General features: G+C 43.7%; 1 protein-coding gene across 1 annotated transcript in view; it reads left to right on the forward strand.

Annotated features, from left to right (window-relative positions):
• The window catches only part of PLCG1 (phospholipase C gamma 1), a 56,393-nt gene extending 49,385 nt beyond the window's left edge, over positions 1 to 7,008 (forward strand). The window contains exons 27-32 of the mRNA XM_069953361.1: positions 91 to 239; positions 344 to 458; positions 2,314 to 2,475; positions 2,558 to 2,646; positions 3,735 to 3,898; positions 4,763 to 7,008. Coding sequence (XP_069809462.1) covers positions 91 to 239; positions 344 to 458; positions 2,314 to 2,475; positions 2,558 to 2,646; positions 3,735 to 3,898; positions 4,763 to 4,805 — 722 coding nt within the window. The 3' untranslated portion in view covers positions 4,806 to 7,008. The remainder of the gene's footprint in view (positions 1 to 90; positions 240 to 343; positions 459 to 2,313; positions 2,476 to 2,557; positions 2,647 to 3,734; positions 3,899 to 4,762) is intronic.
• Positions 7,009 to 18,280: the final 11,272 nt, after the last annotated feature.

An 18,280-nucleotide genomic window follows, 5' to 3' on the forward strand; every position in this document is an offset into this window, starting at 1 on the left:
ATGCCGTGTGCAACTATAGAGCCGCATGCATGAGACCTAAATCTTTGTCTTATTGTGCTAAGTTCTTCCTGCGACCCTTCTGTTCTACAGACAAGCCGATGCAGATGAATCAAGCTTTGTTCCAGTCCGGCGGCCGCTGTGGTTATGTATTTCAGCCAAATTCTATGAGAGAAGAAACGTTCGATCCGTTTGACAAATGTTCCCTTCATACGGTGGAGCCAGTCATCATCTGTGTTGAGGTAAGGAGACCAGTCTGGACTAGATGGACAGACGGCAGAAAGTGTATGGCTGCATATTCAGAAGATGGAAAATGACCCTGATGGCTTACGTCTTTTGTTCACAGATCCTTGGTGCCAGACATTTACCCAAAAATGGCCGCGGTATTGTGTGCCCATTTGTAGAAGTGGAGATTTGTGGAGCGGAATATGACAACGCCAAATCGAAAACGGAAATTGTAGGTAAGTTACATTAGCTTTGTGACTCCAGATGAAAAAACTATTCTAATCTCTCTGCGCTCCCCCGGTGTCCTCCGACGGCATGTTTGGGTCCCCTTGTCTCATCAGGGACAGCCTGCTCAGCCAATCACTGACTGAGACGGGACAGTGCAGCGGTCAGTGATTGGATGCTGTGGTTAAAGCAGGAATTACTTTCATTAAAGGAGAAGTCCAGAGAAAATGATGACTTGCCAGCAGGCAGAGGGGTTATCCAGCATTAGAAAACATGGCCACTTTCTTTCAGAGACAGCACCACACTCGTCTCCAGTTTGGGTGCAGGTTTTGTGAATCTGTTCCATTAAAGTGAATGGAGCTTAAAGAGAACCAATCACGGACAATTTTTTTTTTTTTTTTAATTTCTCCATTTAATTTAAATCTCTTTTTTTTATTAACATTTACAAATATAATTAATTTACTGGCTGCGTTCTTAATTTATTCACCTTTCCTTCCCTGTCTCGCACCGGCTCTTTTCAAAAGAGTCAGCGCGAGACAGTAAACTCCCATTGTGCAGAGCGGTGGGATAGGTTCCCATGGTCCTTTGCCCGCTGCTCCGTCAATACACAGTGATCTCGCGCAAGATCGCTGTGTATTATCTAGTGTCCCTGTTCTTATCTGTTCGTGAAGATACAGATATGGCAGTCTGTAGCTTCATAAATAGACTCCATCAAGATACAGACTCCCTTTGCAGTCTGTATCTTATACTTTACCTCATCCTCTGTATCGGAGCAGCAAGGCTGGGCGCCGCCATCTTGATGACGTCACTCGCAAGTGATGTCATCAAGATGGCGACAATCGGCCTTACTGCACCGGTACAGAGGATGAGGTAAAGTATAAGATACAGACTGCAAAGGGAGTCTGTATCTTGATGGAGTCTATTTATGAAGCTACAGACTGCCATTGCAGTCGGTATCTTATGCCTTACCTACTCCTCTGTACCAGTACGGTAAGGCCGGGCGTCGCCATCTTGATGACGTCACTTGCATTAATAAATAGACTTAGGGAAAGAGAAACTTTAATATTGGGGACAGTAAAATTTTGTCTCAGAGTGGTAATGTGGCGCTGCAGAGGCATGGGGACAGGTAAGTACTGCTTGTTCATCTCTGCCTCCTTGGAAATTATAATTTTTCTGCACTTCTCCTTTAAAGTGTACCTGTTATTTAAATGTCACTTTGCAGAAATCAATAAGTATCAATAGTACAAGTGTTTTTAAGAAACTCTGTAATAGGATTTATTAAGCAAAATAGTTTCCTTCTGTAGTCAAAAAGCTGTTTTCCTATCTCCCCCCTCACTTCAGACGAAGCATCTTTTCTGTGTTCATTATGGTCTATGGAGGGAGAGGGGGGATGAGTGAGTACGGAGAGGAGAAAAGGCAGCCCTGCACAGTACATCATCCTGCAATCTTCTCTCACCAAGTTCCCAGACCAGCACTGACCTTTCTGCCCTGTGAATCCAGCGTTTTATGTGCCCAGACAGTCTCCAAACTGCACAGCTGCGTGTCTCCTCTTCATGCTCACTCATCCCCTCAGCCCTTCCCCCCTCCATAGGTTATAATGGACTCAGCAAACCCATCTTCACTTTGCTCCGCTGTAATGTAGACGACTTTCACTGATAATGAACAGATATAAAGTGAGGGGGGAGGTAGGGAAACAGCTTTTTGAGTAAATAAATAAAACCTGTTACAGAGTTTCCTAAAATCGCTTGTACTATCGCTCTCTGAAAATATTTTAAATGACAGCTACATTTTAAGTTAATTCTTCCTTTTTATATTTTGTTTCCTTGTGACACTTTCTCCAACATCTCTTTGTGGCTTTCTCTGCAGTGGACAATGGCCTGAACCCAGTCTGGCCACAAAAGCCTTTCCAGTTTCTTATTTCAAATCCAGAGTTTGCCTTCCTACGCTTTGTCGTCTATGAAGAAGACATGTTCAGTGATCAGAATTTTCTGGCCCAAGCATCATTTGTGGTCCGAGGCCTCAAAACAGGTGCGGTATAAAATGAGCGAGAACTAGGGTGCGGATGCCGGGATGGTAGAGGAGCGGAGGGAGTAACATGTTCATATTGCAGGTTTCAGAGCTGTCCCCCTGAAGAATAATTACTCTGAAGACCTGGAGCTGGCGTCACTCCTCATCCGGTTAGATATCTACTCCAGTAAGGTAAGAAGAAGACCAAAGAGAAGGGAGAATCTGTTATTGGTCCTGTTAAGGACGGTCAGTGGAGAGATGTACTCAGAATGGATCCAGTTAAATACAGGCATATGAATATGGGCTTCAGTATATAGTCAGTATTATCATTGTAGATAGAGTTAAAGAAACGCTGTCACAATTATTATTATTTTTTTTTTAAGAAATCATCAGGGGTTGTCGCATTCATCGCAAGCGGTTTTCCAATATTTAAATTTTTTTAATGTTTAAATCAATGTTATACATATGACCACTAGGTGTCTCCCTTCACTGTGCATGTGTACAGCTGCTTCACATTTACATTCAGTAGCAGAGAATTTTTAGGGTGCTCGCATTGTACGGTCAGCTCTCCTGTCACACAGCACCAAAACCTCTGTAACCACACAGTGACCTTATACTGACTGAATTGTTACATAACACAGAGCATTGTCTCCTGGTAAGCTGCAGAGCTGATAATAGAATTAGTAATAGGTAATAATATAATTGTCCTCAGGTGATATACAACCTGCATGATGGACAGGTGTCTCTCCTTGTGTGAGCGGCAAAGGACGGGGACTTCCTGTGTTGGTCTATATTTTAACAGAGAAAAGACCAAATATCAGCACAGAGGGAGCATAGAGCACAGGAAGGGAGACACCTAGTGGCCAGATGTATAATGTTGATATAAACCTCGAAAAATTAAAAATCACTTGTGACCACAAACCTTGTTGTTGTTTTTTTTTTTTTTTGCAGAAATCAATAGTCCAGGCGATTTTAAGAAATTTTGTAATTGGGTTTATTAGGCAAATATGCCATTTGATGCATTTAAAAAGCCTTTTCCCAGGTCCTCAGGGGGGGGACCTGGGAAAAGGCTTTTTAAATGCAGATAATGGCATATTTGCCTAATAAACCCAATTACAAAGTTTCTTAAAATTGCCTGGACTATTGATTTAAGCAAAAAAAAAAAAAATTACCCACAGTGACACTTTAAATGTGAAGCTATACTTTCTTATAGGGCCAACTGGCCTTAGTCCTTGGAAGCTCTGCTGTAGTGACAACCTTATTTTCTTACTCAATTTCAGCAGGAGAATGGTGAACTGAATGGAGCCTCAGCAACACGAGAGCGAGTCAATGATTCCACTGGAAGGCTACGTGACGGCTTTGCAGATTCCCGATACGCTGCACACCAGATGGATGATTTCCGAATCCCTCAAGAATTTACAGATGGTTTTGATAGAGATAGGAGGTAAAGCCAAAGTGTGGTCTGTTTACGAGAACCTATGCTAAAACCTACTGATAGGACATAACGTTGTCATCAAAGGTGGGCCCTTTAAGACAGAAGACCCCCTCCTAAAAAAAGGGTAACTCTGGTGAAAATGTTTTTCTTTCAACTGGTGTTAGAAAGTTTGAAGATTTAAAGGGGTAGTTCACCCCCCAAAAAACTTACTTCAAATCAAATCAGCTGGTGCCAGAGATTTACTTCTATTTGAAAATCATCAGTCGTCCACTACTTATCAGCTGCTGTATGTCCTGCAGGAAGTGGTGTATTCTTTCCAGTCTGACACAGTGCTCTCCGCTACCACCTCTGTCCATGTCAGGAACTGTCCAGAGCAGGAGAGGTTTTCTGACATGGATAGAGGTGGCAGCAGAGAGCACCGTGTCAGACTGGAAAGAATACACCACTTCCTGCAGGGCATACAGCAGCTGATAAGTACTGGAGGTGTGAATATTTTTAAATAGGAGTCATTTAGAAATCTGTATAACCAGTTGATTTTGAAAGCGTTTTTTTTTCTGCCGAATTACCCCTTGTTTCCTCTACTAGTATCCTAATAGAATTTACAGATTTCCTTAATGGTGTTATCCGGGATATGAAAAATAAAGGCACTTTCTTGCAAAAACAGCGCCAACCCTGTCCTAAGGTTGTGTACGGTTTTAAAATTAAGCTCCATTCACTCCATTGAAACTGAGAGGCAAAACCTGCACCCAAACTGGAGAGAAGATTAGTACGCAGCTTGTGGAAGAAAGCGGCCATGTTTTTCTAAGCCCGGAATTCCCCTTTAAAGTTGATGAATGATCCCTAACATGTGCGCCATCATTCTGTTCTTTACAGAGTCCCTCGAAAAACACGTCTGAGCGGAGACAACAGACTGTAAACTCCGAAACACGAGGACGTCCGCAGACAGAGTCCGATGTGGCTTCTGGCAACAAGTATGCGGATCCGGTCTCGTCCTTTTGGAAACCAGTGCCTCGATGTGGAACTCTGCTGCCAGGCAGCTCGATCTTTGCACATTCGTTGTCACGACTTTACATGAGCCCTAAAGGGGTCATTTTGCTTCGTATCTCCGATGTTTCCGCCAAGGGAAGCATTAACCTGCAGCGCAGACTGTAGGACGTCTCTCTATATAATGAATGCCTTGTATATTAGTATGGCTGCTCTCAGACTGGATTGCCAGCGAGCCGTTTCCGGAGTGGTATACCATCCCCCGCTTGATCTCTGCTCGTCTTCTGACAAACGTTAAAAGAAGAAGCTACAGAATGGTTTGTATGGCTCCTCCAGGTATTGTTCCGGCCGTCATCACATTCCAGGGGCTCCACATTACACGTTCGTTCTTTTTACCTTTCGCAGCGTTCAGCCGCTCCTACAATCGTTTTTATGGAGAGTTTGGTTTCGTGCTGCAGATGCACCAACTTTTACATTTCAGGACTGTCGGTTTCCAGTTTACCTTGCAATTTCCGTTTTGGACCCAGCATCACAAAACCAGCCATGTCAACAGATCTGGACAATCAAACGTGGCAGCTTGAAGGGTTAAATTCTTTCAGGGGTCAATTTTTTTTTCTCCTAATATAAAATAACCCCTTTAAAAAACCCCAACAAGCGGTCGGCTTGTTTGTTTTATACTTTATACAAGAATGGTTATTAGTAGAGATGAGCGTAACTGGAGTCCAGCATTTGGTTCAGCATTTGATTACCAGTGGCTGAAGAAGTTGGATGCAACCCTAGTGAGTCCTGGAAAACATGGATACGGCTATAGGCCATAGGTTATATCCATGGTTTCCAGGACTTACTAGGGCGGCATTCAACAACTTTAGCCACCGGTAATCAAATGCCGAATGATTAGGCTTGAGAATTCTCCAGTTGTTCCTAACTCTAGTTGTTAGGGAAACATGACTTAATAGACCAGTCCGATTATACGGCCCCCGTGCTGGAGAGACAAGGTTCGCGCCACGCGGTGGTGGTGCAGCAAGTTCAATAGAAGCGTACGGTTGCTGTGGAGGGGACCAACCCTTTACAAGGAATGGGGTTATGTAGAATATATATATAATATATATAGCTGCCCTATTAGAAAAAGTAATAAACAGGTTATGCTTACCCCTCTGCGCTCCCCTTGTGTCCCCTGCTCACTGCAGCTGCCGCTACTTAAGATGGACGCAACCTGAGTGACAGCCTGCTCAACCAATCACTGACTAAGATGGAGCAGTGCCATGGCCAGTGATTGGCCGAACGGGATATCAATCCAGAGACAAGTCTATCTTGAAAGTGGTGGTGGCTGCCGTCATGCCGCATAAGGACATCAGGGGAGTGCAGAGAGGTAAGTGTAGGCTCTTTATTATTTTCTACATGATTGTAGCCATATAAAAGTTTGCCAATGGTGGATGTGATCTGGCCATATGCCGATGTTCAGCCAGTCCTTTGGCCATGTTCCATGAAGTATTGCTATGCTTTATTCTTTTTTTTTTTTTTTTTTTTTTGTTATAAAGTTGCCATTTTATATAAATTTTGGCCTATGGCTCACTTTATGGCCAGTAATCTCACGGCCACAGTATCTGGACCTCCCCTGGTTTTTAGTCCAGTCACCATAAAACGCAATGGTGGCCTACCATTGGTTCGGTAGATCTGGGTATTATGGATATCCACATCTGCTTTAGTCTGTAAGGTCCGATAGACACTAGTGCAAAACTACACGAGACTGCCATTCTTCCTATATCAAAGAGCATGTGCCTTATTTTAGTTTTGTCCCCCTCCCCCTGTGTTATCTTCATGCCTGAATGTTCACTCTTCGGCTGGTTGACATGGCAAGTTGGAGAGCCTTGTGACATATAGCACTTGACTTAAACTACTGCAAAATATGTAACAAGACACGGTAATATGACGTTATTGAAAGCAGCCATGTTTCTCTAATCCTGAACTACCCCTTTAAGCATAGAGCCCATATAGATTTGTTTTTTTGGGGGGGTTCTGGTTGGACCATAGTATTGGCCCACCTCTCTGTGGCTAGTTCTCTAATTAGATCATATTAAAAAGGGGTTGCTTAGTAGAACAATATGGCTGCCTCCTTTTGAAATCGGTGTGGAAGGGGGGGCATAATATATATATATAAAATATATATATGTTATCATATATACTCTGGCGGGGGGGGGGGGCACTTTTTTGATGGGATTCCAGCGGCTGGTCCCGCATCGCGGCGCTCCGGGTCCCGGCCGCTTCCTGGTGTCTGACGCCGCCCCAAGGGGTGAAGGAGGCGGGATCCGTGTCAAGTCCGCTCAGATCCCACCTCCTTCACTGAATGGCTGAGCGGACCTGAGACGTAGCGTCTCGGGCGGTGTCAGACACCAGGAAGCGGCCGGGGACCGGAGCGCCGCGATGCGGGACCAGCCGCTGGAACCGGGGAGGGGGTGGCTGAGGAAAAAGACGTCCACTCACCTCCCAGGAAAAAAGTGCCCCCCCCCCCCCGCGCCGTAATACCCCTTTAAATCGTTCGAATTTAAATCGATAATCGTTCATTTGAATAGCCGTTAACGACTAACGACCGAACAAGGAATTGTTGATCGTATTAAGACCTGGACCTATTTTTATCGTTGCTCGTTTGCAAATCGTTCGCATTGAATAAGAAGTCGTTCGCAGTAGTGACGAACGCAATAGCGACGACAAGACGACCGCAAGAACGATCATAAGTAACGATTATCTTTCCATGTAAATGGGCGAACGATTTCAGGTCTTTTGTAATAGCGGTCGTTTGGATCGTTTATCGTTAACGATTATGCGAACGATAATCGTCCCGTGGAATAGGGCCCTAAGGCTCAGGCACTGGCCACAAAGGAGTCCGGAGTGAGGAACCAGGAAGAAGTGGAGACCAAGGGTGTCCGCAGCGGTGGGGATCAGAGCAGACGAGTATTCCCTATTTATTACCCAGGAATATTGTGACTAAATACAATTTTTCATGGAAAATTTAGGGGTTTTATGTTTTTAGACCTGAATTTTTTTTTTTTTTTTAAAGATCTTTGTTTCATTTTTAGTGTCAGTATTAAGAGTATTTTCCTACTATGACATGCCACTTCAAGGGGGTTTCCTACAACCCTTGAAAAGCTATCCTTTATTGCCCACCTGCCTCAGTCCATAGTGTCGTCACTAATATAACATGTGGGAATGAATGGGCTGTTCTAGATGGCAGGGATCCTGAGTGAGAACAGGGAGGTCTGTTCTAGATGTCCTGTAGTACAGCAGAGGCTGGATGATGATTGTTATTAGGTTGCCGTAGACTATAACATCACTTGGTGCATCAGACTTTGGAGAAATGAAGCCAGAACGTCTTTAGAGATAGGAGTTGATGCATAGAAATCTGAGTTTCGAGTAGATTACAGCAGGAAATATTAGGCTCCATTCACACGTACAGGATCTGCAGAAGAGTTTATGCTGTGTTTTATATCATTTAGTTACATTAAAGGGGTACTCTGGTGAAACAAACAAATGGTATCAGAAAGTTACAGATTTGTCAATTACTTCTGTTTAAAAATCTCCAGTCTTCTAGTACTACTTAGCTGCTGTATGTCCTGCAGGAAGTGGTGAATTATTTACAGTCTGACACAGTTCTCTCTGCTGCCACCTCTGTCCATGAGCAGGAACAAATCCCCATAGAAAACCTCTCCTGCTCTGGACAGTTCCTGACATGGACAGAGGTGGCAGCAGAGAGCACTGTGTCAGACTGGAGAGAATACACCACTTCCTGCAAGACATGGTGCTGTTCCCCCCCCCCCCCCCCCCCCCCCCCCCCCCATAATCCTGGATAATTAGTATTGCAGCCTCTGCCAGATGTGAACAGAGCCTTAACCCACCTGTTGTATCATTTACTATCAAACCTTGCTCACATGGAAATCCTTACAATGTGATACCCTGAGTATTGGCCATTTGGGGGCTATTATTTTGCAGCAGGGACCAGACATCTGATAGTACCTTCATGTTTACGGAAGCGGGGCGCGTTCTGATGTAATAGTCACCATTCATTTCCTTGTGTTTTGTAAAGAAACGGCTAATGTACAGCAGATTATTTATCATTTCAAACCCGGATGAAACGTCACTATGTTAGTAATAAAGCACATATTTATAAAGCCTCCGTGTCCATTTACCAGCGGGAAGGTGAGAGAGATGACCGCCACCTCCCTCCCGTCCCATGAGACTATAACCTGCTACAATATACTGCTACAATATAAAAGTGTAACTGTCATATATATATATATATATATATATATATATATATATATTTATTTTTTTTATTTTTTTTTGCAGAAATCAGTAGTATAAACTATTTTTAAGAAACTCTATAATAGGTTTTATTAGGCAAAAAAAAGCTTCTTTCTGTGCTCAAAAAGCAATTTCCCACCCCCACCCTCACTTCTTATCTGTGCATTATCGGGCAAATCCGTCTTCATTGCAGAGAAGCCAGAGAAGATGGGTTCTGCTATGTCCATTATATCCTATGGAGGGGGGAGGGGCCAAGAAAGATGAGCGAGCAGGAAGAAGAGACATGAAGGTCAGCTGTTTGTAGACTGTCTGGGCACCTAAAACACTGGATTCAGATTAGAAAGGTCAGTGCTTATCTAGGAACTTGCTGAGAGAAGATTTCAGGATGTTGTGCTGTGCAGGACTGCGCCGTGCTCACTCACTCCCCTTTCCATAGAGCAGAATGGACAGAGAAATCCTGCTTCTTCTGAACTGAAGGGGGAGCTAGAAAAACAGATTTTTCAGTATAGAAGGAAACTCTTTTGGTAAATAAAACCTATTACAGAGTTTCTTAAAATTGCTTGTACTATTGATATTGTTTTCAGAAAAATGACCCTTAAATGACCGTTACGCTTTAACTGGAAGAGGAGAAAATTGGGGACTGCAATGGACTCCAAATAAAGCAACTACAAGGGCAGAAGATGTAGAAGCCAAAGTGTAACTACTGCAGTAGAAGCCATAGTGGCTGCTATGGGGCCTGCTGCATCAGGGGGTCCGGTTGCCCACTCCTGCAATATACTGGGCCCCCTGAGCTATCCGGTGGCCTCCCTGGTGCTATAAATGTCCCTTTACCTGCATGCACTCCTGACCAGTGCTTGTAGTTAAATGTTACAGGTTATGACTACACTTGACAGATCTGTGGTCAGTCAGGGAGGGGCCCAATCAAAAGTTTGCTATGGGGCCCAGCCATTTCTAGTTATGGCCCTGTGTAAAAGCATCTGGCACTAGGATGACCACGTATGGCCAATTACTAGAAAGACCAGTAACCTCTTCTAGTGTGTATAATAATAAGAGATGAGTGCAACTAGAGTCTGATCGATGGCTGAAGAAGTTGGATGCAGCCATAGGGAGTCCTGGTGGATACAGTCATAGGCCATAGGCTGTATCCATGTTTTCCAGAACTCTCTAGGGCGGCATTACCAACCAGAAGGAAAGCCAACTTGATGGACAAAATCTCAACAGATTGTAAATAAGCTCCTCGAGCAGCTCAACCTTCAGTATCCAATGATCTATAGGATTACATTGTGGTAGAATCTCTGTTCAGAGTCACTACATACATTGTGTCCCCTTAGACTGCCGGGGGAGAAAGTCAATGGGATCTGTTTGTCAGTACCAAGAATGGAGCCTGATTCAGTGTCCAGTGGGGTTATCACTATGTGGGCCAGCATCTTGGCTAGAACCCCTGTAAAGACCCAATGGGGCTGGAACTACAGACGCCACAGGGAATCCTCCACATACCCCACCACTCTCAGTAGATGGGGGACATGATTGTATATTGCGTTATACAGCGCCATCACATGTCCATGGAAGAGTTTTACCACTGGTGATGAGATTGATTCCATCCCAGTTGAGCTGCTTACGGTTAAAGGGGTACTCCGGCATTTTTTTTTCATTCAAATCAACTGGTGTCAAAGTTATATAGATTTGTGATTTACTTTATTTGAGAATCTCCAGTCTTCCAGTACTTATCAGCTGCTGTATGTCCTGCAGGAAGTGGTGTATTCTCTCCAGTATGACACAGTGCTCTCTGCTGCCACCTCTGTCCATGTCAGAAACTGTCCAGAGCAGGAGAGGTTTTCTATGGGGATTTGCTGCTTCTCTGGACAGTTCCTGACATGGACAGAGGTGGCAGCAGAGAGCACTGGGTCAGACTGGAAAGAATACACCACTTCCTGCAGGACATGCAGCAGCTGATAAGTACTGGAAGATTGGAGATTCTTAAATATAGTAAATCACAAATCTATGTAACTTTGACACCAGTGGATTTGAAAGAAAGGGGGGAAAAAAAAGTACCCCTTTAAGCTACCTAAAATGACCTGTAGACAGGTATGCCTATAGTTAGTATGCCCCTCTTAATTAATAAAAAATAAAAATAAAAAAAAACAATAAACAACAGCTGTACTTCCTGTGGCTTCCAGTTTCCATGCAGTTCACCTGTGTCTCGGCTTCCTCCCCGCTCTGCCGGTGCACAGTGATGCCATCTCATCCATCTGGGACAGCTGTGAGTTTAGCCAAAATGAGATCAGTGGAATACATGGAAACCTTTCCCAAAAAAGAATCTAATTTTTGGCACCAAGTACAAACAGGAAGCTGTGACTGTAAGTGAAAATCTTACTCTGAGGTTTGTATCACTGGTACTCTCAAAGGAGCATTGCAGAAGAGCCCCCCCCCCCTCAAGCTCAGCAAAAGTCAGTGCAATATGACAGAAGATGCATTTCCAACTTTTAAACACCAATATGACACCTCTGTAGTATGCTGCACCTCAGCACCCTCTGTAAGTTGTACCTCCGCAGCACCCTAGGTAGTATGTTCTGCCTCTGCAGCACCCTCTGTAATAAGCCGTACCTCTGCAGCACCCTCTGTAGTACTCTCTGTAGTAAGCCGTACCTCTGCAGCACCCTCTGTAGTACTCTCTGTAGTAAGCCGTACCTCTGCAGCACCCTCTGTAGTAAGCCGTACCTCCGCAGCACCCTCTGTAGTAAGCCGTACCTCTGTAGCACCCTCTGTAGTACTCTCTGTAGTAAGCCGTACCTCTGCAGCACCCTCTGTAGTACTCTCTGTAGTAAGCCGTACCTCCGCAGCACCCTCTGTAGTAAGCCGTACCTCCGCAGCATCCTCTCTAGTACTCTCTGTAGTAAGCCGTACCTCTGCAGCACCCTCTGTAGTAAGCCGTACCTCAGTGCGCAGCACTCTCTGTAGTAAGCCGTACCTCCGCAGCACCCTCTGTAGTAAGCCGTACCTCCGCAGCACCCTCTGTAGTAAGCCGTACCTCTGCAGCACCCTCTGTAGTAAGCCGTACCTCCGCAGCACCCTCTGTAGTACTCTCTGTAGTAAGCCGTACCTCTGCAGCACCCTCTGTAGTACTCTCTGTAGTAAGCCGTACCGCTGTAGCACCCTCTGTAGTACTCTCTGTAGTAAGCCGTACCTCCGCAGCACCCTCTGTAGTACTCTCTGTAGTAAGCCGTACCTCTGCAGCACCCTCTGTAGTACTCTCTGTAGTAAGCCGTACCTCTGTAGCACCCTCTGTAGTACTCTCTGTAGTAAGCCGTACCTCTGTAGCACCCTCTGTAGTACTCTCTGTAGTAAGCCGTACCTCCGCAGCACCCTCTGTAGTAAGCCGTACCTCTGTAGTACTCTCTGTAGTAAGCCGTACCTCCGCAGCACCCTCTGTAGTAAGCCGTACCTCTGCAGCACTCTATATCCAATAAACATTCACTAGATAATTTGTAAAATACTAGAAAAAACAAAGTTTATTTGTGTTTTCAAATAAAATACAAACGTAAAAAACAGCAAAATCCATCCCTCTAGTTTACACATTTACCTATTTACATGTAGTCATCTGAAAGTGCTCCTGTTCCCATGAAATAACATTTTCTAGTTGATCACAAAAATATTCTCTCCCCCCCCCCCTCCAATAATAACTATAGCTACAAACAGCAAATATACAAAACTATGTAACACCTCATTACAGAGATCCCCACTCACACTCCGCCTCTTCACTCCCTCTCAGCTCACTGGCATAAATCCAGACATATGAGACTTTTTTAATGCTTTACTGAGAGATCAGGTTACAGTGGCTATTCACAGAAGTCTAGAGGGGAGAAGACAAATACTATATACAGCAGCATTGTCTGTGTAAGGTTCAATCAAACCTTATGCAGAACCCTTAGGGGGTCATTCGCAAATTCCGTATATACAGACAATGTGCTGCCGAACAGAATTAGTTAAAATCTTGACGCTACTGTACTGACACAGCACTGAAGTGTAAAGATTTTAATGGGTAGTTCACAAGAAAAATGTCTTTCAAATCAACTGGTGCCAGAAATGTATAATTTACTTCTATTTAAAAAAAAAAACTCCAGTCTTCCAGTACTTATCAGCTGCTGTATGTCCTGCAGGATGTGGTGTTTGATCTCCAGTCGGACACAGTGCTCTCTGCTGCCACCTCTGTCCATGTCAGGAAATGTCCAGAGCAGCAGCAAATCTCCATAGAAAACCTCTCCTGCTCTGGACAGTACCTGACATGGACAGAGGTGGCAGCAGAGAGCACTGTGTCAGACTGCATAAAATACGCCACTTCCTGTGGACATACAGCAGCTGATAAGTACTGTAAAACTAGAGATTTTGAAACAGAAGTAAATTACACATCTGTGGCACTTTAAGTTGAAAAAAAAACATGTAAAAGGATATAGTTCAAGGTTTCTTATATTAGTTTATTTTGTTAAAATTTTTTGTTTAAGGTTGTGTTCACACGTATAGGATCTGCAGCTGATTTAAGGCGGTGTTCAGTTATTTAGATCAAATCTGCTTTGGATCCTCTGTGTGTGAAGTTACCGTAAAACTAGAGCGTAAACCAGGGATGGGGAAACCTTCGGCCCTCCAGCTGTTGGATAACCACAACTCCCATCATGCCTAGACAGCCAAAGCTTTAGCTATCCGGGCATGATGGGAATTGTAGTTTTCCAACAGCTGGAGGTTCTCCATCCCTGACCTAAACCATTCCCAACATAAAGGACGTATTCACCAATGTGCTAGTAGTGTAAAGGAAATAAACGTAAAACCACCACAACCCGGCAGCTTTCTGCCTCCAGCTTCATCTTGTGCTGCGGTGTGCCATGTCCCTCTCTACTATCTCTCTGACCAGTATAACCAGTATGTCCCTCCCCACCATCTCTCTGTACATCGCTCTGACCAGTATAATAACCTGTGGTGTACACAGGAAGGTTTGCTGGTGACTGGTACAGACAGAAATAATCCCACAGTGCAGCAGCAGACATTACATTTAAAGGAATTAAAGGGGTTATCCAGCATTAGAAAAACATGGCCGCTTTCTTCCAGAGACAGCACCGCTCTTGTCTCCAGGTCAGGTGTGGTTTGCAATTAAGCTCCATTCACTTCAATGGAACCGAGTTATGGCGCGTTTACACGGAACGATTATCAGTCGAATATTCGCGATAGCGATTGCCTTTGAGCGATAATCGGCTCGTGTAAACACATAAAACGATCAAGCGCAAAATCGTTCGTTTTGATCTTTCAACAAATTCTCAAATCGTTGTTGGTCGTTCACTAAAAATGCGCAGATCGCTTTATGTGAAGTCTTTCACCGATTTACCCTACGTGTGAGATGGGCTTAAGCGATCTTAATAACGATTTTTCTTACGATTAGTCTAAACGCTGATCGTTTATAAAAACCAAATAGTTGCTTCAAAATCGTTAAACGATCAACTTCGTTTACACGGAGCGATCATTCGCCCAATCGATGGTTTAACGATTCTGAAGCAACTATTTGGTTTTTATAACAGCATTTAGACGAATAAATCGTTAGAAAAATCGTTATTACGATCGTTTTTAAGATCGCTTAAGCCCATCTCACACGTAGGGTAAATCGGTGAAAGACTACACAAAGCGATCTGCAAATTTTTAGCGAACGACCAACAATGATTTGAGGACATATTGAAAGATCACAATGAACGATTTCTCGCTCGTCGCTTAATTGTTCGCTGTGTTTACAAGAGCCGATTATCGCTCAAATGTGATCGTTATTGCGAAAATGCAAACGATAATCGTTCCGTGTAAACACAGCATAAACACCAAACTGGAGACAAGAGTGGTGCTGTCTCTGGAAGAAAGTGGCCATGGTTTTTTTTTACTTTACATAACCCCTGTAACCTAAGATATCCCCTACGCACAGCATAAAGCATAATATTGATCCATTGGGGGGGGGGGTCCACCTGCTGGGACCCCCGCTGATCGGAAGCACAGACCTAAATTATCCCTAAGTGCATAAATGACAGCACGCACAGGCCACAGCTCCATTCATTCTCTATAGAGTTCCCAGGGTTAGTGCATGGCAATGACCAGCAGCCCTGGAGAATGAATGGAGCTGCCAGAGAGAGGTGAGTCCAGCACTTAGCACTTTCTGGCGGCTCCATAGGAATGAATAGAAGCGCGGGTCACGTACCGACCCATAGCTGTATTCATAACAAAGGAGGCGGGAATGATTTGGAGTTCTCCCCCAATACTTGATTTTAGTTGGAGAAACCCCTTAGTCAGTTACCTTCAAATAAAGGGTCCACATAGGACATGTAACATTATAGTGGCCCAAGTGGGAGTTTATACTGCTAAACCGAGAAACTAGTACAAGCCGTGATTAATAGTAGTATTCTCGGCATTAAGTTACTCTTAAAGGGATTATCCAGCACTACAAAAACATGGTCACTTTTCCCCCCTCTCTTGTCTCCAGTGCAGGTGTGGCTTGCAATTAAGCTCCATTTACTTTAATGGAACCGAGTTCCAAACCCCACCCAATCTGGAGAGAGGGGGAAAAGTGGCCATGTTTTTGTAGCGTTGGATAACCCCTTTAAGTAATAAAACATGTCCAATCCTTCTCTGCCAATACTTTCCCATGGGGGAGAGTTAGAAGACCACCAGCTTCGCCCAACTTTTGTCTGATGTGTATAGGAATCCTTAAAGGGGTATTCCACTCAGACATCACTTTTGATATGTTGCTGCCCATGGTGAGACTAACAATTCCTTCCATACTTATTATGTATTCAGTCTCCTTCCCCCAGTTCTCAGCTGATGCTTTCTGCTGAAGACACAAAAATCTGCGCGTAAGCTTTTCTCTGTCTCCCCCCTCCCTTCCTCCTGAGATCATTAATGTAAACAAGTCCCTGGCATGCTTTATCTGCAACTTTGTAGCTTCTTTGCCAGGAGGATTACTCTGCGGTCAAGTTGCTGATGAACTAGCCGCGATTATCCCTCCCAGCATTACAAAGAAGCTACAATGTTGCAGATAAAGCCAACTAGGAACAGCTGTCTCGGAAGGGGAGAGAAATGCTCACACAGATTTTGTGTGTCTTCAGCAGAAAGCAGCAGCTCAAAACTGGGGAAAGGAGCCTGAGTACATAATAAAAAGTATGGAAGGAATTGATACTCTAACAATGGGCAGCAACATATTAAAAGTTATGTTTGAGTGGAATACCCCTTTAAGATAGGCATGGGGAGCCTTCAACTGTTGCAAAACTACAATTCCCACAGTCCGCAGCGTATCATCTACCTCCTTAGACGCTGCAGACAAAACAACCAAGAAGGACGTCACTTTTCAGAGTTCTCCGAATTTATAAATGCCACTATAATAAATCCCATCAAACTCCTTAGATACCTGGCTCCTAAAATCCACAGTATTATGCAGTTCTATTAGTTTCATCTGCAAAGCAAGTGCCTAAAATCTGAAAACATTCACCTTTACCAAAGTCTTGAGTAAACGTTAAACTGGAAAATAATTACTGCAAGTCATCCTTTCCCCTTCAAGTCTCCTATGGAAATATAATTGCACTCTCATGTTCCAGTGTCGCATATGTTTTGTATCCAACCCTTTAAAGGGATACTTCAGCATTTTTTTTCTTTCAAATCAATTAGTGTTAAAGTTACACAGATTTGTAAATCACTTTTATTTAAAAATCTCTAGTCTTTCAGTACTTATCAGCTGCTATATGTCCTGCAGGAAGTGGTGTATTCTCTCCAGTCTGACAGTGCTCTCTGCTGCCACCTCTGTCCATGTCAGGAACAAATCCCCATAGAAAACCTCTGCTGCTCTGGACAGAGGTGGCAGCAGAGAGCACAGTATCAGACCAGAGAGAATACACCACTTCCTGCAGGAGATTCAGCAGCTGATAAGTACTGGAAGACTGGAGATTAATAACTAGAAGTCAATTACAAATCTTTATAACTTTGTCACCTGTTAATTTGAAAAAAATATATATATTTTTTTTTAAGTCAATACTTAGGGTCAAAATTCTTTGAGAAACTTCTTCCGAATATCTCTTTATAGTGTGTGCAGCTATATGCTTCTGATTCAGCCTCTTCAGGATCCAACAGCCAGAACCCTTAGGCTAGGTTCACACTGCGTTTTCAGCATCTGTTTAACGCATCCGTTTTTTGCAAAAAACGCATGAAAAACGGATTGCAAAAAACGGATTCATTTGTGTGCATCCGTTTTTCCATTGACTTCCATTATAAAAAAAAAACGGATCCGTTTTTTTTGACGGACCAAAAAACGTTGCTGACCCTATTTTTCTGGACGTTAAAAAAAACGGATCCGTTAAACGGATGCTGAAAACGCAGTGTGAACCTAGCCTAACCAGCAGAGATGCCGTGTCAGTGTATGTATATACAGAGAGCAAAGCCTGAAGTAGACAGCTGTGCATTGTGTAGCTGACGTGCTAGATTACTGCAGCTCTCATAGAGGTTAATGGGAGACAAGCTACAGAATGGACAGTACACAATGTAGAGCAGGGGTGTCAAACTTGTTGCTCTCCAGCTGTTGCAAAACTACAATTACCATCATGCCTGGACAGCCAACGCTTTTAAAACTACGATTACCATCATGCCTTGACAGCCAAAGCTAAAGCTTTGGCTGTCCAGACATGATGGTAATTGTAGTTTTGCAACAGCTGGAGAGCTAAAAGTTTGATACCTGTGCTATAAAGAGTTGTCAGCTTCCGTCTCCCTTCACTTTCCTGTCATACAGCTGATCGGCAGGGGTGCTGGGTGTTGGATCCCCATCGTTCCTGGCCTGAAAGACACCTTTACTGCCATGTTTAGTAAGGCAGGAGATTTGGAGCTGATCAGCAGCAAATTGGAAGCCAAACTCCTACAGGTATTTATTATGGAATTAACCAAAAACATAACATTTTTAGCTTATTAAAAAAAAAAAAAAAAAAATTATATATATATATTTATATAGTCAACACAACATAACTTCCCAACCGCTAATCATCATCCAATATTCTCACCTTAACAAATACGTCTAGCACAAAATCTTAGCTCAATGCTCCTTTTTGTACCCCC

This window comes from Dendropsophus ebraccatus, chromosome 14 (assembly GCF_027789765.1).
Source record: "Dendropsophus ebraccatus isolate aDenEbr1 chromosome 14, aDenEbr1.pat, whole genome shotgun sequence".
In the NCBI taxonomy this organism is placed as follows: Eukaryota; Metazoa; Chordata; class Amphibia; order Anura; family Hylidae; genus Dendropsophus; species Dendropsophus ebraccatus.